A 24,936-nucleotide genomic window follows, 5' to 3' on the forward strand; every position below is an offset into this window, starting at 1 on the left:
CTAGAATAATTCAAATTTAAAGTAATAGTAGGGGATGATATATGAGGATGTGCTACTAATCATGAACAAATCCAAGTTCAAAAAAAGTCATGACTCATGAACAAATCCACAAGTTTCCAGCCATGCATACCATCCAGCTGCATGCCTCAATGTCTCATATGTGCTCTCTTCGCTAGATTTAGGATCTATTTGTTTCCACTACAGATTGTGAAAATGGTGATTTCACAACCACGAGTGCAAACAAACAACTAGATTACACAATCTTTTATTTCTCACAATCGAGCCTTTGCTAACAATAAGCAATCTATTTCCCCTTGTTTGCACCATACTGTGACTTCTAACCAAACCAAAGTAGACATCAAATAAGTTTGAAGTATTTCTTTTGGCTACTGCTTCATGACAGATTAAGTACAAGAAACATCTTGAGGAGGAAGCATGTTTCTGGAGTCCTACAATTGTGTTCTCTGTCAAGGAGTTGAAGAAAGCTGAAATCATCTGTTCCTCATTTGTACCTTTGCAAGAGAATGTTGGAGCTTGCTTGGACTAAATCTTCCACTTCAGTGCTCCTTTCCAGAGGTGATTCTAAGAATGAAGGCACATCTTCAAAGGGACTTCTTTAATGCAGTAATTCTCATGTGCTGGACGATTTGGGGTGCTATAAACAACATCATCTTCAACGGAAGACATCAAAGTATCAATGTTTGCAGAAGGGTGTTCATGGAGGAATTAACCCTCACATCTCTGCGAGCAAAAGCCAAGTAGCCGCTTTGTTTCATCAATGGATCCAGAGTCTGTTGTAGCTTGGCTGGTTAGCCGTATGTTTTTTGTTTCCTTCTTTTTCTTGAGTTATCTTCTTTTTTCTTCTTATCTTTGATCCCATTTTACTAATAAAGCTGTAGGGGCTTTGGCCCCTCCAGATTCCTCAAAAAAAGCATACATATGTACTCACCTTTGCCATTGGTTAAACAACATGTACCCATTCGTTTTCTTTCTTTATAGATTCACGTCTACACGTGCCTAGCTTTCTTCCCTATCATCATATGCCTATGCGGTTACCCTAGTGCGCCACCACCTTACATGTGCCTATATATGTCCCAGTCCTAGAACACGCCATCCAAAACACAGCCTTCAGTCCTGGCCCGTCCACCCTGCATCTCCCTCCTGTCTGACTAATGCACTCAACTGGCGCTAGGAAGTTTACCTCGGTGGAAGCCTACTCCTCAACTAAGAGCAAGGCTAATAATACAGCCGGCTTGTTGGTTGTAAGGTTCCTTACAGCCTTCTCTCAGCCTACTCATACAGCAGTTAGCTTTTTACAGTTAATACATGGTCCACTTGTCTCTCTCACAGATTTTCTTCGTTCTTGTGCCCAAGCCGGCTGTAAGCTTACAGCCCGCTTCTCCTCTCTCTCCTCCCCTCTCTCCTCCACCTCAGCATTTAGTCGGCTTACAGCCTACTATTATACTTGCTCTAAGGCAAGACTAGATCGATGCTAGACCAGACCACCGCCTCATTTTCACTATCCTATGGCAGTATATTCAGGGTTTTGTGTACTTATATTGATTAAATTACATTCATTAAACCTTTGTTTATCCATTCTTTAAGTTTACTACTTGTTTGAATGGATGGATGCATTATGGATGATCTATATTTGGAAAGATTGATGTATACAAAATGAATGCGCTTTTCATGTGAACACACAACCTGTGTAGGAGTATGTTCAAATTTGGCTGCAATGTTAGCTGTATCATTGCGCAACAGCAGTTTTCATTGTTTTGGCTAACCTTCTTTCAATTATTGCAACCCTAGTATTAGGGGTCAGGTCTTCAGTTGCTTGGATGAATTATATGTAGCTGATGCTTGAATGTATTATTTGTATTAGATTAGATGCACTATGTTCATCGGATGATGTATCATTTTTATGTAAGTCTATGATGATTAGATAATTTATCATTTTATTCATTTTTAATTGGATGTAAGACAAATAATGCTACAAAATGGATAAAAAGAAATAATTATACACTCGTAACATTTGGCGTACTACAGACATTGCACAACCGATGATACAATCAAATAATACTACAATCCATGATGCCAAAAAAATCCTAGCCTTTTACAATCCAGATTGTTTTAATACATGTTTTTCCACAATCGCCAGTGGAAACTTACAGCTTTCTCTTAGGCCTAGTATAACCCATGTTGCATCACACTCAGAACTGATGGAACTTCAATTCTCTTGTTTCTCAGTGAACTTGATCTACTCTACAACTCTTGACTCAAGAGTTTTAGGAAAATCCCTAAAATGAGGAATTCTTACCTAGTAGCTTTCAGTGCTCACAAAGATGATGGTTTTGCAACTGCAATATGGAAACATTTCGTGCAGAGATTAAAACTAGTTATCTCAACATGAGGGGCAGTACCCTTTTTTGTTTAGAACGGGAGGATTGCTTCTATCTTCTTTAAGTTGCCGCGGGGGTTCAGAATTCTGGTGCTGCATCATCCTTGATTTGAGTTCTCTCTGGCAAGCAGTAGACAACCTCCTCCAAGAATAAGGCATGAAGATTAGAGGCATGGTTCTAATATATGCATCCTCTAGAATATTCAGAAATGTAGGAACTCAAGATTTCCAGGCACAATGATGAAGCAATTTCCTAAATTTATTGTCTTTAACGTGATGAGCTGCTATTATTGTCATATAGTGCCATAGAACTTCCGATGGAGAGTGGTTGAATGAGTGGGGTAATTCCTTTTCTATGTAAGTTAGGTTGTTTAGCTTGACAATTTGTTTTTCATTGCTTTGCTGCTTCTCTCCTTTCCCTAATGTAATTATCTCTTGCAAAGCTTTGCCTTGTTTTCGTAAATGTTGCTCCTTTGCAATAAAAAAAAGTTTAGGCAACCAATCTGATTGCCATAGTTTTCCTAAAAAACTAATAATTAACAAAAATTGTGGGCGAAGTTGAATATGCCTATAGTCACCGAACTATGAAAAATAGTAAAAAGTGTTAGTATTCCAAAGAATAGACAATATTTGAAAATTTTGTCACACATATCTATCTTCTTCGCATATCAATTTCATTGTGTGCATGTAACATATACTCTAATATGCAAACACTCACTACTGGATTCAGGTTCTTTACCGAGTGCCTGAAGCACTCGGCAAAGGCCTAAATTGCACGCGGCAAAGCCTTTGCCGAGTACGGCACTCAGCAAAGAACACACGGCAAAAAAATTGATCGGCAAAGTCCTCTTTGCCGAGTGTCTTTTATCGGGCACTCGGCAAAGGCTTTGCCGAGAACCCCGGGGGCACTCGGCAAAGAAAAGCGACCGTCACGGCACCGGCCCCGTTGACGGTCGATTTGCCGAGTGACAACCCTGCAAGCACTCGGCAAAGATTTTTTATTTTAAAAAAAAAATCTTTGCCGAGTGCCCTCTATCCAGCCCTTGGCAAAGTTGTTTTATTTTTTTTTCTAAAAATTCTTTGCCGAGTGCCCCCTGGCCGACGCTCGACAAAGTTTGAATTTTTTTAAAAAAAAATTCTTTGCCGAGTGCCCTCTGGCCGGCACTCGACAAAGTTTGAATTTTTTATAAAAAAAATTCTTTGCCGAGTACCATGGTCATGGCACTCGGCAAAGCTGAAAAAATGGTTTTTCGAGCGCCCATTTTTTCAGCTTTGCCGAGTGCTGTGACCATGGCACTCGACAAAGTGACTGAAAACAGTCTTTTTATTTGTTTTTTATATTCCATCCAAACAAATAGAAGATATATATAACAAACATCACAAATTGGTGTCACATTATCGTTGCATTAACATGCAGTACAACTAATAATACACCATACCAATCATAGAAACATACATTGAGTTTCATTTATTAGCGAGTCCACTGTTGTCACATAGTTTGAGGACAATCAATTCACGATCAAGCTAACTAGTATGTATCAATTCACAATCAAGCTAACAAGTATTTTGTCCTATATATCTTTTCTAAGGCAAATGGGTAGCACTTCCCCTATCTCGGCATCAACATCTCTTGTCTTTGGTTAGAATCTCTTCTAGAGAGATGATCTACAAAAATGGTGAAACACGCTTGCAGATAACCGCTGGGCCTCTGCCTCCACGCACCGCACTGCTGCCTCCTCAGGCCTTCTACAGCCAGATTGTTCTACAAAATAAGACCACAAATCAGTAAGCATTTCAGTTAAATCAACCATAAGTTCATTCATAGTAAAGTGGAACCAAAGACAGATGTTGATTGTAAGACATCACCAAAACAACTTAATTATAGTTCATCATAATAGGCATGTACACTTTTCATAAGTCAAATGGGCAAATGACAAGTATATTGAGAGCTCATGCCTTTTTCATAAACTACAGTCCAATATCATGCATTAAAGATATTTTCTAGCATTATACTTTACACATGAATTTAAATCTATCATACACCAGTAAGTTGAAAGCAGCAGCAGGTATCATCAGACAATGTTATAAAAGATGTACATCTATGAACTAATGCAATTTAGATGAAATGTTGAAGACAGTTTCTAAAACTACTATACTCACATTTGCTGAAGCATGAGAATCGTTCGATGCCGCCGATTGATTGTGCACACTAATATTAGTTAGTAGTTACTAATAGCTCGTCCTGTTAAGACGAGAACTACGCACTGATTAAATGTAACTTTGAAAGTAGTTAAGACTAGCATGTCCGCTTTCTACCTAAAATAAAATCAAATAATTTTCTATAATTCTTTGTAAATATGATAGGAACTAATATCTCAAGGTTTTTACTGGAACATACAAAGCACAGTGACATTGGCTACAAGTACCACACATAGTTTCTGGAGTCAAGAAACATGAATACATTCTATACTAAATCTTCAAACCTGATGGTGATGTGCATCACTGTCGTAAGACATATGTTACAAAGGTCTAGAAGCAGTTCTCTAAAATATTCTATGAAATTCATGTGTTATATACATGAAAAAGAAATAAGAGATTATATGCTGATTTTGAAGATTGTTGATTCTCACAAATTACACAAAACAGATCTGCCAGCTAAATCTTCAGAAATGCAACCTAGTTGTAATTTTTGCTTTTCCAATCATATTGTCAAAGGTCACTTGCAGATTTGCCATGTTAACTGATCCAATTTTACACTACAGTATAAGAGCAGTTAGATATTCATTGCAGATTAACTGACCTCTGCCGATGCACTTACATGGAACCACAAATGCATGTACGTCAAAATGCCTACTCGTCAAAAGAGAAAACCAAGAAACAATCAAGCCCGTATGAACTCATACAGAAAAATTGGTAGAACAGACCAGTTGCTAGATGGCAGAAACCGCTGTGATCTCTTGATCTCTGGTAGGTAGCAGCATGTCTGGTTGCTCAGGAATCTGCATGACCAAGGTGGAGGAGGGGAACGATTAAGAGTTGTAAGGCTAAGAACTTGAGAAGGCGATCAGAAGGGAACCGAAACTTAAGCATATGGGCATCTGGAGGCCGCCGCTGTGGGCTTCAGCAGAAGCAAGGAGCGCCTGGTGCTAATCCGGCTAGAAGCCCCCAGCACCCCACCGCTCACCTCCAATCTGGCATGCCGTCGGCTGCAGGAGCAGATCCACGGCCATCAGCAGTTGGTGCTTGGAGCGCAGCGCCGCCGTGTGACCACCAGAATATAAGATGCGAAGACGACGAGGGCGGCACGTGGGCCTGTACCTGCAGCAAGAGAGCACTGCCGCGGGGGCTGGCAGCTTGCGCGAGGACGCCGGCGGACCTCCGTGGCCTATCCCTCGAGCGCGAGGATGACGGGAGAGAGGGAGCGGAAGCGGAACTGCGGACCAGAGCGGCGGCCGCTGGGGTGAGACCGTGAAAAGTGAAAAGGTTAGGGTTACCGTGCGCTAGGCTGGCGGGGTTAAATCGCCGCTGCCGAGGGCCCCCGATCTAACACTCGATAAAGTATTTTTTTAATTTTTTCTCAATTCTCTGTCGAGTGTCACCTGGCTTGGCACTCGGCAAAGAGAGTTTTTTTAAAAAAAATCTTTACCGAGTGCTCCCGATCTGGCACTTGGCAAAGTATTTTTTAATTTTTTTTAAATTCTTTGTCGAGTGTCACCCGGCCTGGCACTCGGCAAAGAGGGTTTTTTTTTAAAAAAAAATTTAAAATTCTTTACCGAGCGCCAAACGTAGACACTCAGCAAACCATTTTTATTTTTTTTTTCCTGCCCCTAAACTTTTTCTGTAGTCCTCATACAATACCTGATACTCCATGTTCTAATGTGGCACATTTCTCGGACTTTTTCTATATTTCTTTAATTTATTTTATTTAACTGAATTTTCTTGGATAATTCAAATTATAACTGCTAGTCATTCGAATAATGAAAAAATAAATGGAAAAATGATATTCATGTTATTTAGTGTAATGTGAGGCCGTATCTAGGAACAGATCACCAATTTCGAACCTCTTGTTCACGAAATATGACCACGAACTTGCGGTCGAGTTATTTTTAAATTCTATAAAAAGCAAACGAAGTCCGAAAATCATGAAACTTGTCAAGATGTCATGATATCATATGTGGAGGCTGTGATAAAAATTTGAGAATGTTTTGCGCAAGTTGTCACGTACGATGCTTACCACCTCGTCGGTCTCTTCACGAAATCATGAAACTTCTTCGGAGATTCTTCGGTTTGTAAGCATCGTAAGTGACAATTTGCGTAAACCTTCTCAAATTTTTATCGTAGCATCCACATACGATATCACAACATCTCAACAAGTTTCATGATTTTTAGACTTCATTTGCTTTTTATAGAATTTAAAAACACTTTGCACGCAAGTTCGCGGTCATGTTTCGTAAATAAGATGTCCGAAATTTTGGGTTCCGTTCTTGGATACGGCCTCACACTACACTCAGTAACATGACTATCATTTTTTGAATCATTAAATTCCATTATTCGTACCACGTGCAGTTCAAATTTATATTTTTCGAAAAAAAATCAAGTAAACGAAATAAAGTAACTAAATATATCAAAAAGCCACAAAAAATCCCCAAATTCTAACGAGGAGTTCCTAGTACTTTAAAAGGGCTGCACAAAAAATTTGGAGGCCAAAAACAAAAAAAAACTTTATCGAGCGCCGGGGCATGGCACTCGGCAAATGGGGTCTTTGCCGAGTGCCAAGAATAAGGCGCTCAGCAAAGAGGTTTTTTTAATTTTTTTTAGAAATTTCCTCTTTGCCGAGTTCCTTCACAGGGGCACTCAGCAAAGGTAATTCAAATAAAAAATGTAATTTTTTTAATTCCTCCCTTTGCCGAGTGCCGAAGCTGTTAGGCACTCGGCAAAGATATTTCAAAAAATATATTGAATCTTTGCCGAGCGCCGTGTCAGGGGCACTCGGCAAAGTATTTTTCAAAAAAAAAATCTTTGCCGAGTGCCTAACAGCAGGCACTCGGCAAAGAAGGACGTGGCCGAACACCGTTACGCGGAGCAGCCTATGCCAAGTGCCGCGCTTTTGCCGAGAGCCTGGCACTCGGCAAAGAAGTCCTTTACCGAGTGCCCTTTTTTACCGAGTGCCCGGCACTCAGCAAATAATTCTTTACCGAGTGTAATTCTTTACTGAGTGCGGCACTCGGCGGCAAAGCAGTTTGCACTCGGCAAAGATTCTGTTTCTAGTAGTGACTTCATGGAAAAATAAATGCCTACAAAAAATTTTTTGTCCAAAAGCTATTGCTGCATATGCTATGTCATCAACTTTTTTTGTGCCGGTACACTTGATACTCGTATGGTCATGATGGGAAATTCTAAACTTTTTTAACTAAGGGGGTGTTTAGGTAGGACAATTTTAGATGGACTTGTACTTTGTCAACACAAAAATATTGCTACACCGACCCACGTTGAATGCATTGTAATTTGGTAGACCTTCCAATTCATATGCTACAAATGTGAGTTATGCATATAACGTTTGATATATCTATGCATCTTGGAATTCAGCAACATGTTACATGATTTTTTTAATGCTATTATTTCCTGAAATAGAATGGATTTAAATGATAAAAAACATTTGATTAAAGAAAATACAATTCCTTGGGCAGAAACCAACAGAGATTTTGTGCAAAGCCAACATATAAATATTACAATTTCTTTGAAGGTTGACTGATAGAGAAATTCCTAGAAACCTATATGAAAAATTAATAATATCCCAAATGGTAAGGCTGTAGAATAATTCACATGATGGCTCCTGATGGTTTTGTAAACCTAATGGTGCTACAGTTTCTTATCACCTTAATTATTATTATTACAAATAAACTTTCTATTAGGAAACTCACTTGCAAACTTCATTTCTCTGTTGATCTATCCTTGATGGGATTTGCCTATCAGGTTCCCAACATAATTAATTTCCCTAACAATTTTCCTTATTTCCTGGACGGTTCTTGGTGCATAGAAAATGCAGTTGCCAATAGTGATATATAGTCAAAGAACAACAATTTGTCTGAAATACTTTAAAATTAAAAGTGATAGTACTCCAAATAGTAGACAAGATATGGAACATTTGTCACATGCTCCCTCCGTCCTGGAATAAATAAAGTGTCTTATGACATCTGAAATCTGTACTTAAATATAAGGCATTCTATGTTGTGCCCATGCTCAGATTTGGAAGAGTTTGTTAAAAAGAAAATCATAATTTGAAGAGGAACTCCTTTATTGGGTTTAAATCCGATCCGTGGGTATATGCGTCATTTGAGTAAACCCTTAAGTTGTCTTAGAATTTTTGGATGTACAATATCACAGGATGGATGGAGTATCCATCTTCTTCACATGTCAATTTCACATTGTGCATATAACATATAATCTGATATGAAAATATTTTATGGCCAAATGAAACGAATACAAAATGTAGTATCAACTAGCTATTACTGTAATGCTATGTCATCAGTTTTTTTCGGTAGGTAAACTTAACAGCCATATGCTCACCATATGGAAATTCTCATCTTTTCAAATATAATTTGGGTGGGGGATTTTTATAAGAATAATGTTGTTACAAGTACTCTTGATGAAAGCATATTCTTTTCTCTACCCTCTTCTTCTCCGCGCCTGACTGCCCCTCCGCCCCTCTTCCTCCCCGCGTGACAGTTGTCTTCCTCCTCGCCCACTGCACATCGCGCCTGCAGCGGCCTCCTTCTTCCCCTCCCCCTCCCGCCGCCGCCATGGCCATGGGTGCCGGCAAGCACCGCCGCGACGCCCCTACCCCAATCTGGCCCGGCTGCACCCACCGACGCCAAGACCCTAAGTCGCCCGCCCGCCGTCCCCACCTCCTGGACGGCCTGTCTCCACCACCACCACCACCAAAATCCCTTCTTAGCCTGCTGGAGTTGGAGAAGAAGAGGGGGAGAGACCGGAGAGGGAGGTCGTCGCCGCCGTCACCGGAACCCTAACCATCGTCGTCGTCGTCGTCTCTGGCGGGGGCGCGGTGTCGAATGGGAGCGGGAGAGGGGTTGCGTCGCATGGGTGCGGTAGTGAGCAGAGGTGGTGTCCGGACTCGGCGTCCATCCGGATGCCTGAGTCCCATCATGACCTCTATATACACTGAGTACTAACCATTGATCCTGGCAAGAGCTGTGCGAACTACAAATATATCGAAGCCATATCTAGGGTCTGCTTCTATATGGGTATCAATAAGATTTAGACTATTATATATGTATGCAATAAATCACAAGTTTTTGTAGTTTGTATCAATGTGTAAGATGTTATGTGTAAAATAGACACTTCTTTGTGTGCGTATGCAATTCTAAGGGCATCCACAATTGTTAGCACAAGCCATCTGAGATCGATCTAGGGGTTGCTTGGTTTCTTAGGGACTGTGTCGTCTTGCTTGATGAGCGAGGATATGGAGCAAGCTTGCTTGTTTGGATATGTTGCCTAACCTCCTCAGGGCTTGTGCAGGCTGGTTTTGCCTTGCTTGCCTGAGAGAGCCAAATTGGCTCTCCTGGCCAAGCAAGGTTTTCATGCTCCATGCTAGCCTGGCGAGGTGATTAGGCATGCCCCTAGTCACCTTTCCCCTCTTTAATTTGCATGTAGAGAGATATGCTCTCTCTCTCTCTCTCTCTCTCTCTCTCTCTCACACACACACACACACACACACACATTCATGTTTGTACATGCAATCCTAGAGCATCCACAATTGTTATTAGTACAAGCCATCTGAGAATTAGTTACCTCTCCCTCTCTTTGCATATACAGATATAAGGGCAGTCCCGTCCCATAGTTTCCATGGATAGTTTCTAGAGGAGAGAGAGCAATAAATAACCAGTGAAAACTATCACTTCCAACCCATAGTTTCTATAGTAGTTTCCATGTGAAAAAGAATTTAATGACACCACACTTGAGAGGCTGATCAACTATGGTAAGCAACTAATAAGTAGGCAACATGATTATATATCTTTTGGTCTATTGTTCATCTCATGCAAATATGATCTCACACATATGTTGATAGTGAACCTTCTATCAATCATGGTAGTTCTCAAATTATGAAAACTTAAAATAGAATTTTCGTGCCTTAAATGGTTTCAATTGAAAACGCCAACCAACTACAAAATTGTAGATTTTCTTCGAGTACTACAGATTTTATATAGTTTATACTCACCTAACTTAATTCAGAAAAGTCATGTCTCATGATTTTTACTATGTTGTACCTATTTTTATAGGCGAACCAAATTACCAACTACCTTGTCTATAGTAATCTATTTCTAGGCAAGATAAGATTTTTAGAGCCGGCTAGGCTTTGTAGCCACCTCTAAAAGTTGATTTGGGTTGGTAGAAATCATTTGTAGACTCGGGTTTTGATAAATTTGCCTTTACACTAAAAGCGAGTACCCTCTAAAAAGTTGTTTATTAGTAGGACTTCTATGCCCACCTAATCTCTTCTCTATCAGCGGTGCACGCATGCATGCAGCAACGTAAATGCAACAATATCTAGTTATAAAAAAACAATATCTCTGGTAACAAAACCACATCCTCCATGTCGACCTACACGCGTATGCATGCATCAGTATATATAGACACTGCAGAGTCTTTCTTAGAGATTTTTTTAATAAGGAAATAAAGTTCAGCCTCTGCTACCCGCAGTTTCTTAGAGATAGATATCGAAGATATAAAGACTCATAAGCGGCGGCTGATCTGACTACTGTTTTTATCCGGCGTCAGTGATACACTCGGCCGGTCTCTCTTCACCCTCACGACTCACGTACATACCCTCGTGAGTGAGCTGCGTGTCATCCTCATGGCGCCTATATATAAAGCCCGTCCTCACAAGTCACACACCGGCCGTGCACTTGCCTTGTGTGTTTCTTGCAGCCTGCAGAGGTGACGTGCTATGACGACAAGCAGCAACCGGACGGCGCGGAGGGGGGCGGCGAGGAGAGTGCCGGCGCCGGCTGGGAGGCCGCAGAAGCCGTCGGAGTACACTGGCGTGAGGTTACGGCAGTGGGGCCGGTGGGCGGCGGAGGTCCGCGTGCCGGGCACCCGCCAGAAGCTGTGGATCGGCACCTTCGAGACCGACAGGCAGGCGGCGCTCGCCTACGACGCCGCCGTCTTCTGCTTCTACGGCGTGCACCTGCCCAGGAGGCGCAGGTTCAACTACCCCGGCGCGCCGCGCCCCGACATCCCCGCGTGGGTGCGCATCCAGCTCAACGTCGCCAGCGTCAAGGCCATCGCGCAGAGGCACGCCCGCGCCGTCGACGCCCGCCTTCCACCGCTGATGGTGGCGGCGACGGCGGCAGCGGCGGCGGATGGTTGTTCTTCTGCGGGTGAAGGTGCATCTGCACCCTAGGATGAAAACGGTACGGAAATATTCCGAACCGACCGCTTTCGTTTTCTATATTATGATACCGTTTTCTATATTATGATATTGTTTCCGAATTTTGCCAAACATAAAAATTTGTCATTTTCAATTGGTTTCGCAACCATTTTCAACCATTTTTTGTACTCTTTAATTGCTAAAATGTAGAAATATCCCGAACCGACCGCTTTCGTTTTCTATATTGTAATACCGTTTCCGACCGTTTTCGACCGTTTTGTCATCAAGTTCTGCACCAATCTACGCCCGCTCTCGTATTTCGCGCCTGCCGCTCGCGCCACTCCACTCCCACACGCATGCACGCGGGCCTAGCAGCTGCAGGTGGCTGTGGCAGATGGGTCCCACTACAACATTTAAACATCAGATCTACTTTTGCAACATCCGGATGAAACATTTGCAACATACATATAAAACAGATGAAACATTTGGGACATACTGCTGAAACACCATTGCAACATGTGTAACATCCCGATCTACTTTCGAAACATCCAGATGCAACATTAATTTGCAACATACAAAAGAAGATAGAAATTATGACGAATCTGGCTTCTTCAGTGACGAAAGTTGTTCGTCATGTAAGTGCAAATTCCTAATAGTGTTTGCAACATACAAAAGAAGACAAATGAAACACTTAAGACATACGTCTAAAACACTTGCAACATACGTGTAAAAAAACAGATGAAACATTGAGGATAGAGACTCGCAACATACGTGTACAACCATTTTAACATATGCAACATCCGCATGAGACAATTGAAACATACATATGAAACAACTGAAACATTTAAAACATAAACTTGCAACATGTCTGGAAAATGTCCAGAAACACTTGAAACACAGCATCGCCGCGTAGCTATGACCAACCTGGTGGGGAGCTGCGGTGGCGCAGGCCTCCCCTTCCTGCCGACGATGCGAGGTGGATGGGGGTGTAGGCGTAGGCGCAGACGCAAGCATAGGCCTCCCCCGCTTCCCCTTCCGCGATGGGCCAGGTGGATCGGTGCGACGCTAGATGGTGGCGCTCCCGATCTCGTGCTAGCGCGAGCTGTTGTTGCTCCATTGGAGGAGGCCGTGGCGGGTCCGGCACGAGCTGTCGCTGCTCCGGTGGAGAAGGCAGCCGACGAGCTAGAGAAGGCCATAGCGGGGCGGAGGCGCAGTGGAGAGGGAAGAAGGCGAGCAGTCGGGAGGCGCGATGGAGAGCGATCAAGGCGGGCGGCGCGCTCGGGCACAGTGGAGATACTGGCCATCAGGCCCCCGACCACTGTAGAGAACACCGGGGCGGCGCGGCGAAGCGCGGTCGCAGCGAAGCGTGGTCGCAGCGGAGCGCATCCGCTCGAGCTGCGGTGATTTTTTCTGGAGAATGGAGACAGCAGTCTACGGTTAAGGACTTATGGACAAGAGGCTACGACTATTGAGCCATTGGGCCGGTGTTGCGGCCTACGAACAGGAACGTCCGGAGGTTTGGACGTCCTCACAGCAGCATTTCGGTATTTTATGCGTCTAACGGATGCATGCGACAGTATTACATACGGAGTATATGGCAAGTATTTTGGGCTGTTTGGATGCCATTTTGTTGGGATAATGTGTGAAAGGAGGGAATGAAGAGCAAAGAATAAAATGAGTGGAAACCAACCGTTGCCACAAAGTTTATGTGAAATCTAAGAACGCAAACATTAAGAATTCAGGATCTAGGCCCTGTTTTGTAGAGGCCCAAGCTGCAAGTCTGGCTGGCCCACGCCCATCTGCGAGTTTGAGCTTGTTGGATGCACCAGATGAACAGGTTGTCTTCACTTCTCCAACAGAATCCACATATGCTGACTTGTGATTAGAGATGCTTGGCCACGTTCAGGTCCTTGTGTTGAGGTACCTTGCACCCTGCATATATTAGGCAGTTGGGATGGGTCAGGAGTCAGAATATATAGCTGGGAGCCTGGGACGCAGCAAAACCGCGCCCTAGGCCGATGGATGAAATTGAAATCCTGTCCGGTTTGAATTTGGTCCGCATTCCGTAATGGTTCAGGTGGGTTGATGTGAGATTGTATAGAAAATTTAGCCCACGTAACTATGACGGTCTGGTTTAAATTTGATCGTTGTGCTGTTGGCAGCGTGAAGCGTCATGCAGTTGCAGGACTGGCGTCGCCCGTCTGCTGATCAAGCTTTACCAATCCACGCCATGCAGGTGCTTGGCTTGCTTGCTGGTTTCAAGATTGCTTGTACGAGCTAGATTGGCTGGATTTGAAAAGTGTTGAGCACTTGGACTCCTTGAAGTAGTCGGGTTATCCTCTTCGGATAATCTATGTTCGTCAGATTTCACTAATTCATATCCTACCCTGGCACCCTGCACGTACACCTGCACAAGAATATCAGAAAAAACTCTTTGTCTAGAAACTCGGATTTAGATCGGAGAATTATTTATGTTAGTTTTGCCGTTATTATTATTTAGTAGTACATGCTTTCAGAATTGTTTTCATAAAACAAATAGGATTCCGTTTTGCACCTTACAACAGTTCCGTTGTAGTCTAGCTGGTTAGGATACTCGGCTCTCACCCGAGAGACCCGGGTTCGAGTCCCGGCAACGGAATTTTTTTATCGTGCTTTAGTTATTTTTGTACTCCTGACTTGAATCAGTTTGTTATTGCTGTGCCTCTGTACTTTTTCACTTACTGATGAAGTAATAACAGCAGATTTTTTATTTACTGGATGAAGTATTTTTTTATGTACTGGATGAAGTATTGGATACATTGATGAAGAAAAAACGGCAGAATTTTTATTTACTGATGAAGTACAGCACACAAGCACAAATTGATGGCCAGTTGGTGCACCAAAATCAAGCATCTTGATTAAGGAATTCTTTTATATCTGGATTTGCTAAATCCTTCGACAGTTGTACTGTATATACATGAGCAACCAATTTTGCAATGAACCATCCCTAACATGGATCCCCAGAACTCCTCCTTCCCAGATCTCTGAAGGATGGGCAGTGGTCTGCCTCGATCTCATCAAGACGCTTCATGTTGCTGCTGAAGCTGAACCCAGGAATGGTAGTCCCTCAGCAACTGCTCTCCCAGCATGGGAACAAGCCTGTCCAGCAGGCCTTGCATCAAACTGCAGCAGAATTCAGTGCAAATGTCAAATCCAAGTGTCATTACCAATTCTGAAAACTGATCACACTACGATATGAGCCAACATAGTTTCATATGTTCACTATCAGTTTTTTTTTTTTTTAGTAGTTCACTATCAGTTGGTAAAGTGTCTTTCAGAGCTACTAGTTTTTAACAAGATTCAGGTGGCCACTGGTGCTCTCTTTCAGATTTTGCTCTTAAATAACACATGGAAATGTGAAGAATGTACAGGCAGGCATACATACAGGTTGCCTGGTTTCTCCACTGCTGACAGTGGAAGCATGCTGAATGGCTTAGTGTAGACCTGTAAATTGCAATCGGCACACTATTAGCTTCGTATATTCTAACTTGAAAAAAAAAAGAATATAAGAAACCTTACAGCCGAGTAGTGAATGGAAAGCATACCTCCAGAGTGACCTCCAAGCTGACATCGATGTCTAGGCAGGGCTCCTCGGCGTCGTCGCTCCACGTTATATGGTTACTCATAAACGCTGCCGAAATTTAGTAGATTCAGAAATCCGAATGGTGGGGAAAGAACACATCATAGATTTTGCAGAATCGCTAATCGATCACATTCACATTGATTGTGGAAGAACATTTTATTTTCAGAATGGCTAATCGGTGGCACAAGTGATGAACAGACGCCTGAACTTACCTGAAAAGAATTCATTCTGCTGCTCGAGTGCTTCTGAACCCTCAAACTGAAAACATGCAGGGAAGAAGCTCAGATCAGTGAATGTTCCGATCCCAAGAGCAGACGAGGATCAGAAAATCATTGAGGAGGCGGCCACGTACCCTGCACGACAGCATCTCGATGGTACAGTCGGTGCTGGTCGGGGCGACGCGGAGGTCGAGCACCGGCGCGACCTCGAATCCGAGGAGCCCGATGCGGCGCAGCCCGCAGGTGAACGTGCCGGGACCGGACCCCGCGGGCGCGAAGCTCTCGAGCTCGCCGGTGTTGAGGAGGGACTCCACGGCGTCCGGGTGGCGCAGGAACTCGCCGACGCCGTCGCCGGAGACGCCGTCCGGCAGCGGGACGCGCTCCCGCCGCCTCGCCGACAGCCGGGCCCGCCGCCCTGCTCGCGCCGTCGGAGCCTTGGCGCCGTCAGACTCGGCGTCGCCGCTTGCCACTGCGACCCTCCATGCCCGGTCTCCACGGCTCTTCTTGCAGCTGGAGCTGCATGTGTGGATGGGGATCGGCTGGCGCTCGGTGAGGGAGATGGCTGCAGGCTTGGCTGCGGCGAGCCTCATTCCATCGCCTGCTACAGCTTCAGCCGCGCATGAAACCAACCACTGGCTGTAGGAGCTTATCGTGTTCGAGACTTCGAGCGCAGTTGTACTTGTACACATGGACAAAGATGTGTGTGGTTCCTCCTGGCATTGCTGTCCTGTCTGAGTGAACCAGTCCCCCGCCGCGCACCCCCCCCCCCCCCCCCCCCCCCCCACCCCCCACCCCCGAGCACTCCCTTGCTCCCAAATTGCAAGTCAAACTCTTTTATATTTGATCAAATTATATAAAAGAACATCAATATTTATGACGTTAAATTTGTATCACTAATAAGTCATGAATTATCTTTTTATAAAGTATCATAAACATTATTACCGTTTTCTATAAAGTTTGTTAAATTTAAAAATACTTTGACTTATGATGATTTTAGAAATTGATTTATTTTGAGACTAACGCAATAACAATCTACAGCTCACTAGTAATAATCTTCAATCCGCTCTCAGTGGGTTCGCATGGTGTTGTAAACTCCTGTCTCACAAGTTTTGTGCAAGAAATTCTTATTCATTGGTGGGGAGAATACAGGTTGGATGAATCTAAAATAGAGCCTTTTTTCCAATTAACCTTCTGCAAACAAAATGCTTTGTGCTTTGGTAAAATTTCAGTGCAACTCGTATGGTCCAAACGAGACACTGGTACAGAGGAGAAATTCATTAACATTGTAGAGAAATAGACGGTTCTAATTAAGCCGCTCTCCACGAGGCTCCACTGTCTACGAGCTTGATGTATGCATCCCTGAAGTCGTCGAAAATCTAGCTTGGTCCTCTGCATAGACCCTGATCCATCAGCAGATTTCAAGTATGCAACATTTAGCATTTTCTTGGCCCATCTAATTCCGTGTAGCCACGTGCTAAATACATTTTGTTACGGAATCAGTACTCGAGGAAAAGATGTTATCAAGGAAAGCCGATGTAGTTCAGATTTCATAAAACTACCTTAAGCACTCGTCATCTTCGGTGAGTGCCCAGTCCGTGCGCAGCCCAACCATTGCTGCCATGCCAGCTTCACAAAGGAACACGATAAGACCACACAGTAAGTTTTGATAAGCATAGACATCAAATGGGTTATGATGGACAAGTCGTCTCGAAAATCCAAAGGAGATGGAAAAACAGAATCGAAACAATTGATAAGCACATGCACTTACTCGAAGATGTTTGCGGCTTCTCAAGGAGCACCTTGAAATAGGTGTTATCGAAAACAATTGGACTCCCCAATCCTTTACCTCCAATTGTGTGTGCTCCAGATAAAACAACCATCTCCTGTGCCCTGTTATGTACCAAATATAACTTTAGACATGGGCCTAATTAACACAACCTGCTTTATGGAGCAATGGCTAGAAGGCAGAGGGATTAAACATAAAATCTGCTCAAATATTGCCAGGTCAGAGGAGATGAGGTCCACTAAACAGAACAAAATTAAGAACTGGAATTCACAAAATATATATAACTTGAGAAAAAGGACAACTCACGAAAAGCCCTTTTTGCTGAATAATGTTTTTAAGGAAGTTGCATCCAATGTTTCTTCAGGAAGTTTACCAGTTGGATCAGCAGTGCTGCAAAAAGAATGGTGTTCTTCAGAAAACTACTGATACAAAGACAAAAACACAATCTGGATTCTGGAATGTATAGCTTTCTTAAAATTGTAAGTTGAAGGAGTAAAATAAAATGTGATGTCTCACCTAGAATCTAATCTTCCTAGCCTTACTGGAATTTCAGGCCCACCACAGAGCGCAACTGCCTCAGCACCAGCCACGACAATCAAATCCGCCCATGACACTGTCAGCACAAACAGCAGGAAATTTGACTCATGTGAATACACCCAAACTGGAGTTCATAAAGAAAGTGCAAGCCAGCAAATGGCATAATTTACATACCTTTCTGAACGTTGTCAATTCCTTCTTTTGCTTTTCTTAGTATCTGTTCAATTATGAGCCAATTAAATAGACATCAACTGAAGGAAAGATAAAGACACACCGGGAGAGGGGGGGCACCTTTATGGATCTATTCAGCCCAGTATTTTCAGGTCTGTCAACTTCATAAATTATAGAGCCATTCATGCCACCTGAAAGGTATCAATATTAGTAGTCTGATGAAAGGCAAATATGTCTCTTTGCTGAACTAGTATAGCAGTGAGGTAGCAATCTTACCAAGTATGCACCACAAATGATGTTATTTCTTTACTTTTACAAATAGAATTTTATATCTCCTTAGCAATACCATTTTGCATAATTTTCGTAGACAAATGATTTTTTTTCTCGAACACACATAAGAGATGCGTATCATTATATTAAGAAGTCTTCTTATACAAATGCTACTCAAAAACCTATCAGTTTTCCAAAGTTTTGCTAGGCGCTAGGCGAAATCTAGGCGATGACCCTTAGCCTAGCGACTAGTCCAGCCTAGGCTAGCCTAGGCGATGCTAGGCGTTTTTCTAGGCGTTTTGCCAATTTATATTTATATATCAATATATAATATATACATTTATAGCACAAATCATGAATAATTTAGATAAAAAATAGGGAAGGACCAGTAGACATACCTTAGGTCCTTTGTCCTTAGTTGCAGTCAACAATTTAACAGATTCATCATAGTAGATACATGGAATCATTCAACAATTTCAGATTTCAGAAACAGAGGAGAGGAGAGCACGGAAAAGGAACAACTGCAGGGAAAGGAAACAGAGGAGACCGGCTGTATATGTTTGCAAACAGACAAAGCAGGGGAAGGAAACAGAGGAGCAGGGGAGGAGGACATACAGACCTTGGGAGGAGACCGGCGGGGAGGAGCTTCTGGCGACGAAGACGAAGAGACCAGCGAGGAGGAGCATGACCCGCGGGGACGAGCTCGTCGAGGAGGAAGGAGACCGGCGGGGAGCAGCGCGCTCGCCCGCGGAGCCATTCTTTCACGCGCGATGGCCCGCGTCGCCCGCCTAGCTCGATTCCGCGCCGCCTAGGGCTCCTGGGCGCCGCCGAGTCGCCGCCTAGCTCCGCCTAGTCGCTCCGCCCGCCTAGAGGGGCGATTACCCCCCTAGTCCAGGCGCCAGGCCATAGCCTAGCGACTAGGCGCGCCTAGGCGAGACGTAATCGTCGATTTTCAAAACTTTGCAGTTTTCTTAATCCAAAGAATTTGATAGTGTACTACATCAACCTGAAATCAACCATGGTATTAAGAGGCTAACCTGATTTGTCACCAATTTCGAAAGTCCCTGCATCATGGAAAACCAATCGAAGCACACCAGCAGCCTTGGCCTTGGTTAAAACATTCCTCACACCACTTCGAATAATTGAAGCATCAGATATCTCAGCCCTGTGAAATCAACCAGATAACTTCTCTTATAAATAACACTTGTTTTAGGAGCAAGAAACAGATTTAAGGATCTTTTCCTTTACTAGATCACTGTTCCAAGTTTACTAGATTCGAGTATGGCTCCTTTCAAATATGGCTCATTACATGCTTCTCCTTCTAAATCCATGTTCACACAGTATTTACCATTTGAAATATCAAGAAGATGCTCTTTTGAATGTCGGTTGGTAATTTTAAGAGCTGAATAGCTAAATTCAGTGATAATAATGCACTTACGCGATAGAGATGTTAATACGAGGAATCAGAAAAGGGAGTAAAATGGCAGAAGCAAAGTCTCTCCTTCTTATACGCCAGGAAGATCTAGGACCTGGAGCCACCAGAGAAGACAAACTTTGAGTTGACCATACTAATTTCCATGGTCTGGCATCAGCCCAAGCAACAAAAAGTTTACCATTGTAATTCAAATATTTACAGGTGTACCCAGAGAGCTCCCGCTCTGTGCGGGGTCTGGGGAAGGGTGTAAGTGGCAAGCCTTAACCTCGCCTGTGCAATGCGAGGAGACCGCGACTTGAACCCGGGACCTTCCGGTCACAGGCGGTAAGACTCTACCGCTTGCACCAGACCTGCCCTTCAATTCAAATATTTACAGATTCAGAAAAAATGATTTGGAGCCAAGTGATATGAGGTTCTAACTGAAACACAAAGCATAAGAACTGCGATGTGTACCTGAAATGGAATCTTCAATTTCCTGCTCAAAGAGTTGTGAACATACTGAATCAGTGGTATAAAAGCTGATTCAGTATGTTCGCGATCTACCAGCTGATTCAGTGAACATCTTGGTAGGTGTGACTTATGAGCAGGAAATTCGCGATCTACCAGCTGCAGCAGCTTTTATTACCAGCTTCCCATCTCTTCTACCCTGTACATAATGATTTCTCAGGTTATTTGTTTCCATGCAGACAAGACTGCATCATATGCATACGGGAATGAGAGTTCTCTAACATCACCTGCAGGCACAGCGACTGTAGCTGTAATAGAAACTGCTGGAGGACGAAGACGACGCAATATAGGGGATGTTGGTGAGCTCCATCCCCTTTCCCGGCTTGCCTTCTCTGAGTTTTCAGTAACAGCTACCAGCCTACCACAGCGCTGAAATGAAAAAAAAAAAGGAAAAGGACACAACCCACTAGTCAGGCTATCTGTTCCTGGCTATCCATGTGTGGTTCCCAACTTCCGGTCCCCACGAAGTCACTTGGATAAGCTGTGTTCCAGAGATATTTATCCCTCCATTTTTTTTGTCCAACAGCTATGCCTCCAAAGACCCTTGCTTATCTCTCTAATTCACAATGGAATTTCACTGTCTTTGATGTCTTTTTCACTGTGGCACAAACATACCTTGTCTTTTTGTTTATGATTTTACAAGAATGAAGAGTTCTCCAAAATTGTGCCTCTCGAAATAGCCTTGCAAGAATAATATGAAATACAAAATGACCCAAAAGACCAAAACACGCACCGCCAATTGACCGAATTCACAAAACAAACCAACCCACGACCCTAATTTTAAGCTCAACTAGAAGTGACGGATTAAACTATACTAGCTCAAAACAAAAGGGGGCAAGCCACAAACAAAAAGATTATTGCTAAAACAATATACATGGCAGCCGAAAAGAAGCAGCAACGAGGAGATAATATAATTTGTACATTTGACACATAACTGGATTTTAATTCTCTCTGCTTCAAGAGTAGAGAAAAGCATTGCATTGTTTCACAGATATGGTCTCAATAGACTGGGGAAGCCAATTAGTGGGCCCAGATATACAGGGTAGCATTCAAGGATTTTGAAACATATTTCTTAGAAGTCAGAACTCTTTGATGATGGATTGAAAGCCACCTGGTCACCACAATCCAAGTTATCTTCAGAGCACTCACGGCCAACTCCCATCAAGCCGAGATAATGTTGGTAATGGGATATAATGAAGTTCATCTTATCGGTGGATCCTTTACCACAGATGGCATCACCATACAGGATGTTCATGGTAGCACCAAAGCCAGGAAACCTCTTGGATAATGTGTCCTTCTTGGTGGGTTTCCAGTTACCAACAAACACATCATGAGCAGATGGCTGCTTCCTCTTCATTGGAGTCATCCACCTCCAAATGGCTGCTTCAAATGCAAGTGTGGCATTCTGTTCCAGTAGCTCTGGGTGGTTCAACAAATCCTGCTTGATACCCTTCCCAACGATACCGTAGTTGTAGTTCCTGGGAAACATCAACAACATAGCCAATCGTCAATCACTTAACTTACTCAACTCGTAACCAACAGAAGTGAAGACAGGGCATATCAGCCTCACCAGTAAACAGGAAGAGCACCTCGGCCATAGTACTCAACTCCTTCAACACAAGGGTATAATTAGTTGCTATCATCACAATAGCTCTGGCTTGGGCTCAATTCATGGTTGTAGCAAAGCCCCCAAGCTGTTTCAGCATCAGGCGCTTCCTTGTATCCACCTAACGGAACACACCATTCCAGTGTTAAGTGTATTATAATAACAATATCAGACAAAATTCAGATTAATCTACACAAGATTCCAATCAATCAAACAGAACTACAGTGTGTAAATCCAACCTTGCCAACCTCATAAGTCACACCTACCAAGATGAAACCAAAGTCCATTATAGTGTCGTTTTCCTGGATTAAAAAACAGATTGCAAATCTAAGACCCAAATACCAAAAGAACTATCAAGGGTATGCCATTGCATTCGACAGTTAGATATAATTGAAATGAAACAAACATGTGTTTCCAACTTTCCATTGTCTGTGCTTGTGATCCTAGTGCTGAAGGTATTCTGTGAAATTCTTTGGAGAAATCCCAGATAATTGAGATTCTCAATTCAATATCAAGCAAATCATGTTATCCTGGAATCCTACACTCATCTACATAAATCTGGCTACAGATCTCAGTGCACAGGAACATGGCTAAATGCCTAGATCGCGAATTCTACTAGTGAGCACGCCTGCGTCAAGCGATCAGTTCAAAAACCAAATCATCTGAATCTATCAGTCGATCCCAGGGCATCGGATTGCAAAATTATAGAGTGGTTAGCAAAGAGAAGAGAGCGTAGTACAGGATGTCTTGGCGCCGACGTGGCCAAGGAAGGCGGCGACCTCCCTCATGCCCATCTCCTTGCCTCCGGTAGTGTCGAACCCGCGGGGCTCGAAGAGCGCGGCGGCGGTGATGAAGGCCTTGTAGTCCCAGAAACGAGCGGCGTGGGCGAGATCGGAGTCGCGCTTGGAGAAGAGCTCCTCGAACTGGTACGCCTTGAAGAAGTCGCCGATGGTCTCGTTGCAGCAGAACTGGCTGCCGCTGCACTCCCACCCTTTGTCGCAGACCTTCTCGCCGCCCGCCACCGCCGCCGCCGCCGAAGTGGCCAGCAGAAGAAGCAGCAATGCCGCGCCCCTCGCGTCCCCGCCATCGCTGTCTTGGGTGGTCTCTCTCCTTACAGACGAACCAACTCAACACTGTCTGGCGCGGCGAGCCGAGGAGTCAATGGAATCAAGGAGAGAAAAAAGACGGTAGTGGAGGAAGAAAGGAGGCTGGAAACGGTAGCGACAGTCGTCGACGCGGAGGGAGACGGTGAGCTGTCACTCCGTCACCCTGTCACTGACTCGTTGCTCAGGGTCAGGGCTATTCTCGTCATTTTGTACCTTATGTTTTTCGAAATTTTGAAGTGCTTCCACAATTATCGTTTAGTAAAGTGCTTCCACAATTATCATTTAGGCCCTCTTTTGATTGCAGAAAAAACAAAGGAAAATGTAGGATCCACGTTCCTATAGATTGAATCACTATAGCGCTCTTTGGTTTAGAGGAATTGCATGTAGGAAAAACATAGAAAACTTTCCTGTGTTTGATTTCATAGGAAAACCATATGAAAAAAAGCATCCACTCAAATCTCATGTGTTTGGTTTCCTGTGTTTCTCCTACAGGTCATCCAAACACCTATTCCTACAAACTTCCTATATTTTTCATTCCTCTGTTTTACATATGTATTCATATTCTATTCATGCGTTTTTTCCTCCTCCGTCATTTTTTTCAATCCTGTGTTCCAAAGGGGGCCTTAGTAAAAATATCATGTGTTGCAATGCAATTCAATAAGTTTTGGAATTAGATTTTATACCATTTTTAAATGTGATTTGTTCTAACTCATGAGAACGGTCGTGATTCCGGATCGACATGGAATGCAAGCGCACTTTTGATAAAAGAAAGGCAGATGAAAAAATCACTTCGCTTTTTAGTATTAGATTAGCAAACATGCCCGTGGACTACAACATGATCTAATATGTCTTGAAGTTGGATCTCGTACCATCGTTGGACACGAGCAGTTGGGTTGTGATGAGTCTGGACCACATACTTTTGAGAATAAAAACGGATTGGAAGAGACCATTTGCTCTTTAGTACTCTTTTTTATGACACCATCTTCTAAATTATACGTCGACCATGCAATTATATTATATTATATTATATTTCTATAGTTATAAAATTATGATTATTGGATAGTAATTTTACTATAGATATAATATTATCAAGTTTGTATACAATAGTTAAGAGTTGTTAGCCAAATTATTGAGCAAAGATTATAAAGTTTGACTCTTGACCAATATAATAAAATGTCTTATAAACTGGAGTGGAAAAAGTATTTGGAGATAGAGATATATATACAGATACAGATATAAATATAGATATAGATACATGTAGAGATATAGATATAGATGGAGATGGAGATAGAGATAGAGATAGATATGTATATGCTTAAGACATTAAGGGTGTCTGCGATGGTGGGCGATGTCACGAGACGCCGGTCCTTGTCCATGTGGATGACAGAGCAAGGAGAGATAGTTTATTAGTGATGAACAAATAGCCAAATGATTTTACACGTCTTTTGAGAATTTGAAAGAAGAACATGTGAGACCAAATAATGAAAATAAAAAAGGAGAGTAAAATATTTTTATTTCTCTCATTCAGCTCACCTAGCGACGCCGGGGCCTTGTAACTCAATCGTTTTCCCACTAAAATAGACAACATTAACTTATTTGTTTAAATAAAGTAAATATTAGGATGCAAATTGGGTTGCTGTGGTTTCTTTCTTTGGTTTTTTTTTGAGGGTGCTCCTCTTGGTTAAGCCTGTTGTAACTTTCTTCGCAAAAAAAACTGTTGCAACTTTTATAAGTTACTAAAACTAGTGATAAGACATCGTATCGACTTGCTATAATTTCTTTGTAATATTAATTAAATCTTACTAGGTCCCCTCTCTTAAGTAATCAGCACCGGCAATAATCAACACTAAACTAATGTGCACATATACTAATAAAAGACGAGAGTGACAATC

At 42.9% G+C, this 24,936-nt stretch overlaps 3 protein-coding genes, 1 non-coding gene and 1 pseudogene across 10 annotated transcripts; 2 read left to right on the forward strand and 3 right to left on the reverse strand.

Moving 5' to 3' along the window:
- The first annotated feature begins 11,363 nt into the window (after positions 1-11,363).
- LOC136500190 (ethylene-responsive transcription factor ERF020-like) lies at positions 11,364-11,819 on the forward strand. Its single transcript, XM_066495568.1, has one exon. The coding sequence runs from the start codon at positions 11,364-11,366 to the stop codon at positions 11,817-11,819; it is 456 nt and encodes a 151-aa protein (XP_066351665.1).
- A 2,532-nt stretch (positions 11,820-14,351) lies between these two features.
- On the forward strand, positions 14,352-14,424 carry TRNAE-CUC (transfer RNA glutamic acid (anticodon CUC)). The gene has a single exon. It is a non-coding gene; the product is annotated as a tRNA-Glu (tRNA).
- A 236-nt stretch (positions 14,425-14,660) lies between these two features.
- LOC136501556 (uncharacterized) lies at positions 14,661-16,372 on the reverse strand. The gene is made up of 5 exons (XM_066497076.1): positions 15,761-16,372; positions 15,621-15,666; positions 15,371-15,456; positions 15,211-15,269; positions 14,661-14,948 (listed from the first exon to the last, which is right to left on the reverse strand). The coding sequence occupies exons 1-5, from the start codon at positions 16,313-16,315 to the stop codon at positions 14,843-14,845; spliced, it is 852 nt and encodes a 283-aa protein (XP_066353173.1). The 5' UTR covers positions 16,316-16,372; the 3' UTR covers positions 14,661-14,842.
- Positions 16,373-16,427: 55 nt separating this feature from the next.
- LOC136501432 (putative L-ascorbate peroxidase 6) lies at positions 16,428-20,782 on the reverse strand. Of its 7 annotated transcripts, XM_066496963.1 has the most exons (11): positions 20,560-20,782; positions 20,429-20,466; positions 19,829-19,919; positions 19,428-19,555; positions 18,241-18,311; positions 18,124-18,166; positions 17,929-18,025; positions 17,719-17,802; positions 17,395-17,516; positions 17,186-17,252; positions 16,777-17,026 (listed from the first exon to the last, which is right to left on the reverse strand). In XM_066496963.1, exons 1-11 carry the CDS (start codon positions 20,640-20,642, stop codon positions 16,963-16,965), a joined length of 888 nt encoding a protein of 295 aa, XP_066353060.1. In that variant the 5' UTR covers positions 20,643-20,782; the 3' UTR covers positions 16,777-16,962. The 7 variants fall into 7 exon arrangements, with proteins under 7 accessions (XP_066353065.1, XP_066353063.1, XP_066353059.1 ...); XM_066496968.1 differs by lacking the exons at positions 19,428-19,555; positions 19,829-19,919; positions 20,429-20,466; positions 20,560-20,782 and adding exons at positions 18,789-18,803; positions 19,010-19,286 and having other exon boundaries at positions 16,428-17,100; XM_066496966.1 differs by lacking the exons at positions 19,428-19,555; positions 19,829-19,919; positions 20,429-20,466; positions 20,560-20,782 and adding exons at positions 18,789-18,911; positions 19,010-19,286 and having other exon boundaries at positions 16,428-17,100.
- A 490-nt stretch (positions 20,783-21,272) lies between these two features.
- On the reverse strand, positions 21,273-23,065 carry LOC136500191 (chitinase-like protein 1; annotated as a pseudogene).
- Between the last annotated feature and the right edge of the window lie 1,871 nt (positions 23,066-24,936).

This window comes from Miscanthus floridulus, chromosome 13, assembly GCF_019320115.1.
Source record: "Miscanthus floridulus cultivar M001 chromosome 13, ASM1932011v1, whole genome shotgun sequence".
NCBI classification, from domain to species: Eukaryota; Viridiplantae; Streptophyta; class Magnoliopsida; order Poales; family Poaceae; genus Miscanthus; species Miscanthus floridulus.

Bases quoted from the DNA above. Each gene is read 5' to 3' on its own strand.
- LOC136500190 (XM_066495568.1), top strand. From the start codon at position 11,364: ATGACGACAAGCAGCAACCGGACGGCGCGGAGGGGGGCGGCGAGGAGA.
- LOC136501556 (XM_066497076.1), bottom strand. From the start codon at position 16,315: ATGTGTACAAGTACAACTGCGCTCGAAGTCTCGAACACGATAAGCTCC. The intron at 15,667-15,760 runs GTACGTGGCCGC...GCATGTTTTCAG, and splicing joins TCGAGATGCTGTCGTGCAGG to TTTGAGGGTTCAGAAGCACT. The intron at 15,270-15,370 runs GTATGCTTTCCA...TGCAATTTACAG, and splicing joins GCTTGGAGGTCACTCTGGAG to GTCTACACTAAGCCATTCAG.
- LOC136501432 (XM_066496962.1), bottom strand. From the start codon at position 19,076: ATGCTCCTCCTCGCTGGTCTCTTCGTCTTCGTCGCCAGAAGCTCCTCC. The intron at 18,312-19,009 runs GTCTGTATGTCC...GATACCTTTCAG, and splicing joins CCCGCCGGTCTCCTCCCAAG to GTGGCATGAATGGCTCTATA. The intron at 18,167-18,240 runs GTGCCCCCCCTC...ATAATTGAACAG, and splicing joins GGCTGAATAGATCCATAAAG to ATACTAAGAAAAGCAAAAGA.